Below are 2,893 nucleotides of genomic sequence, written 5' to 3'. Positions count from 1 at the left end.
AGACACATCAAAAACAAACATAACGTTCCCTGACGCATGGCATAAGCCAGTCGGCGACCATCCCCAGTACACAACCTCGAGCAAAACCACACATCAGATCATCATCATGGCCCGCCTCCCAGCCCAGGCCTCCCAGAGCGCCCTGCGGCGTTTCCGCACGACACCCCGCAGCACCGCCTACGCCCTGCGACACCTGGCCTCCGACAGCAAGCCCCCCGAGCGCGTATCGAACGAGGACAAGGCGGGCCGGTCGTTCCAGGGCCAGGTGACGGGCAGCATCACGCAGCGTCTGGCGCGGGAGAGGGCGGATCGCGAGAGATTCGCCAACGAGCGTGAAAAGTCGGCGTCAAGCCGGAGCTATGCCCTGACCTTTGGTATGTGCAACCATTGTTCGGCCTCCTCATGAGTGTCGCCCCCAAGCTGACCACCTCCTGCCCGCAGTCCTGCTCTTCACCATGGGCTCGTCCTACTACCTCGGCTCGCTCTACCCGCCCAAGCCCAGCGAGGACTCGACGCTGCCGCTCGACAAGACGATTGCGCCCGAGCACAAGACCAACATGGAGAACATGCAGGCGGCGTGGGCCGACTTTGTGCACATTCTCGGCAAGGAGCACGTCAGCACGGCGCCCAACGACCTCGACCACCACGCCTCGTCCGAGTGGTCGTCGCACCCGGCCAAGGCGTCGGAGCGGCCCTTTTGCGTCGTCTTCCCCTCGTCGACCGAGGACGTGGCGGCCATCATGAAGGTGTGCCACCGGCGCCGCATCCCCGTCGTCGGCTACAGCGGCGGCACGTCGCTCGAGGGCCACTTTGTGCCGACGCGCGGCGGCGTCTGCGTCGACTTTGGCCGCATGAACAAGGTGCTGGCGCTGCACGAGGCCGACCTCGACGTCGTCGTGCAGCCGGCCGTCGGCTGGGAGGCGCTCAACGACCAGCTCGGCGCGTCGGGCCTCTTCTTCCCACCCGACCCGGGCCCCGGTGCCATGATCGGCGGCATGGTCGGCACGGGCTGCAGCGGCACCAACGCGTACCGCTACGGCACCATGCGCGAGTGGGTGCTCTCGCTGACGGTCGTGCTGGCCGACGGCACTATCATCAAGACGCGGCAGCGACCGCGCAAGAGCTCCGCCGGCTACGACCTCACCAAGCTCTTCATCGGGTCCGAGGGCACGCTGGGCCTCGTCACCGAGGCGACCCTCAAGGTGACGGTCAAGCCGGCGTCGACGTCGGTCGCCGTCGCCACGTTCCCCTCGATCCGCCACGCCGCCAACTGCGTCGCCCGCGTCGTGGGCGCCGGCGTGCCCGTCGCCGCCGTCGAGATCCTCGACGACCTGCAGATGCGCTGCATCAACGAGTCGGGCACAACGGGCCGCGCCTGGCAGGAGGCGCCGACGCTCTTCTTCAAGTTTGCCGGCACGGCGCGCGGCGTCAAGGAGCAGGTCGCCCTCGTCCAGGGCTTCGCGGGCCAGGCCGGCGGCAAGTCGTTCGAGTTTGCCCGCAACGAGGAGGAGCAGCACGACCTGTGGAGCGCCCGCAAGGAGGCCCTCTGGAGCACCATGGCCGTCAAGCGCGACGGCGACCACGTCTGGACCGGCGACGTCGCCGTGCCCATGAGCCGGCTGCCGGACATCATCGAGGAGACCAAGGACGCCATGGGCAAGAGCGGGCTGTTCGGCACCATTGTGGGCCACGTCGGCGACGGCAACTTTCACAGTGAGTTCTCTTTTTTTTTTCTTTTTTTTTCTTTTTTATTCTTCTTCCTTTTCTTTTATTCTTCTTCCCTCATCTCGTCACTGGGCACACACATCTAACGAGGCAGTCATCCTGCTGTACAACGACAAGGAGCGCAAGAGGGCCGAGACGCTCGTGCACAACATGGTCAAGCGCGCCGTGGAGATGGAGGGCACCGTCACGGTATGTGCATCCTGTCAGGGCTTTGTGTGTATTTGGACTGACGGCAGCAGGGCGAGCACGGCGTGGGCCTCGTCAAGAGGGACTACCTCCCGCACGAGCTCGGCGAGACGACTGTGGACGCCATGCGACAGGTACGTACAGGAGCGTCTGCATGGAGACGCCTTTTCCATCCATACAGCCTCTCCTGGAGGACCCCCACTGACACAAGACAGATCAAGAAGGCGTTCGACCCGCTCTGCCTGCTCAACTGCGACAAGGTGGTTCGGATGCAGAAGCCCAAGGCGGGCGAGGTCGCCGAGTGGTAGAGGGTGGAAGGGCACGTTCATGTACGATGGAAGCTGTTGTAACACTCGGAATGGGAACTGGCTTGCTTTGCCCTGTTCGCTCTGCTACAGGGTATTGAAGCCCTCTGCAGGCTGTGGAAGCCAGGCGTCGTCTCCCTCGAACGTGATGCCTCTGTGTGATCCAAAAGTGTGGTACAGCGTAACGGCCATGCTGTTACGGTCGAGTAGAAAACGGAACTCAACCGTGGCGATATTGCGGAAGGTAGGTAGGTCGCGGTAATTGGCCGAGCAGGAGCTGCTCAACCATGTCTTGGCCCACGCGCGTAAGCTTGAGCACGGGCCAGGCAGGCAACTCGTGGCGGCGGGGATCCTCAGACCAATGGCCAGGCGGCCTCCCACCCCCGTGGCGTCCCCAACCGCAGGTGGTGCCTGGCATGGGTCGACAGTGACATGCAATGGCCAGGCCCTGGGTTGTTTGCCATGAAGCGCGGGCAAACCGTGTTCAACAGGCAGCGTCATGTTTGGCCTCACAGGTCGAGACCTAGCAAGACATGATAGAGCAAATGGAATGGCGCAATGGCAGGCTCGCAGATTGGAAGGTAAAACGGCAAGTGGTGCGGGGCAGCAGGTGTGGGAGGGACGCAGCATGTAGGAAGGAGCTTGTGCTCAACAGGGTAATCGCCAAGAGAGCTCTT

At 63.4% G+C, this 2,893-nt stretch overlaps 1 protein-coding gene across 1 annotated transcript in view; it reads left to right on the top strand.

The window, feature by feature from the left end:
• Positions 1-106: 106 nt before the first annotated feature.
• Positions 107-2,893, top strand: part of VDBG_07230 (D-lactate dehydrogenase) — a gene marked incomplete at both ends in the record, with an annotated part of 4,871 nt that continues 2,084 nt past the window's right edge. The window contains 6 exons of the mRNA XM_003002613.1: positions 107-374; positions 442-1,713; positions 1,820-1,914; positions 1,965-2,045; positions 2,427-2,460; positions 2,708-2,826. Of these exons, the coding sequence (XP_003002659.1) occupies positions 107-374; positions 442-1,713; positions 1,820-1,914; positions 1,965-2,045; positions 2,427-2,460; positions 2,708-2,826 (1,869 nt within the window). The remainder of the gene's footprint in view (positions 375-441; positions 1,714-1,819; positions 1,915-1,964; positions 2,046-2,426; positions 2,461-2,707; positions 2,827-2,893) is intronic.

This window comes from Verticillium alfalfae, genomic scaffold (assembly GCF_000150825.1).
Source record: "Verticillium alfalfae VaMs.102 supercont1.9 genomic scaffold, whole genome shotgun sequence".
NCBI lineage: Eukaryota > Fungi > Ascomycota > Sordariomycetes > Glomerellales > Plectosphaerellaceae > Verticillium > Verticillium alfalfae.
Note: the sequence above shows the minus strand (reverse complement) of the source record. Positions and strands in the feature narration are given on the sequence as shown.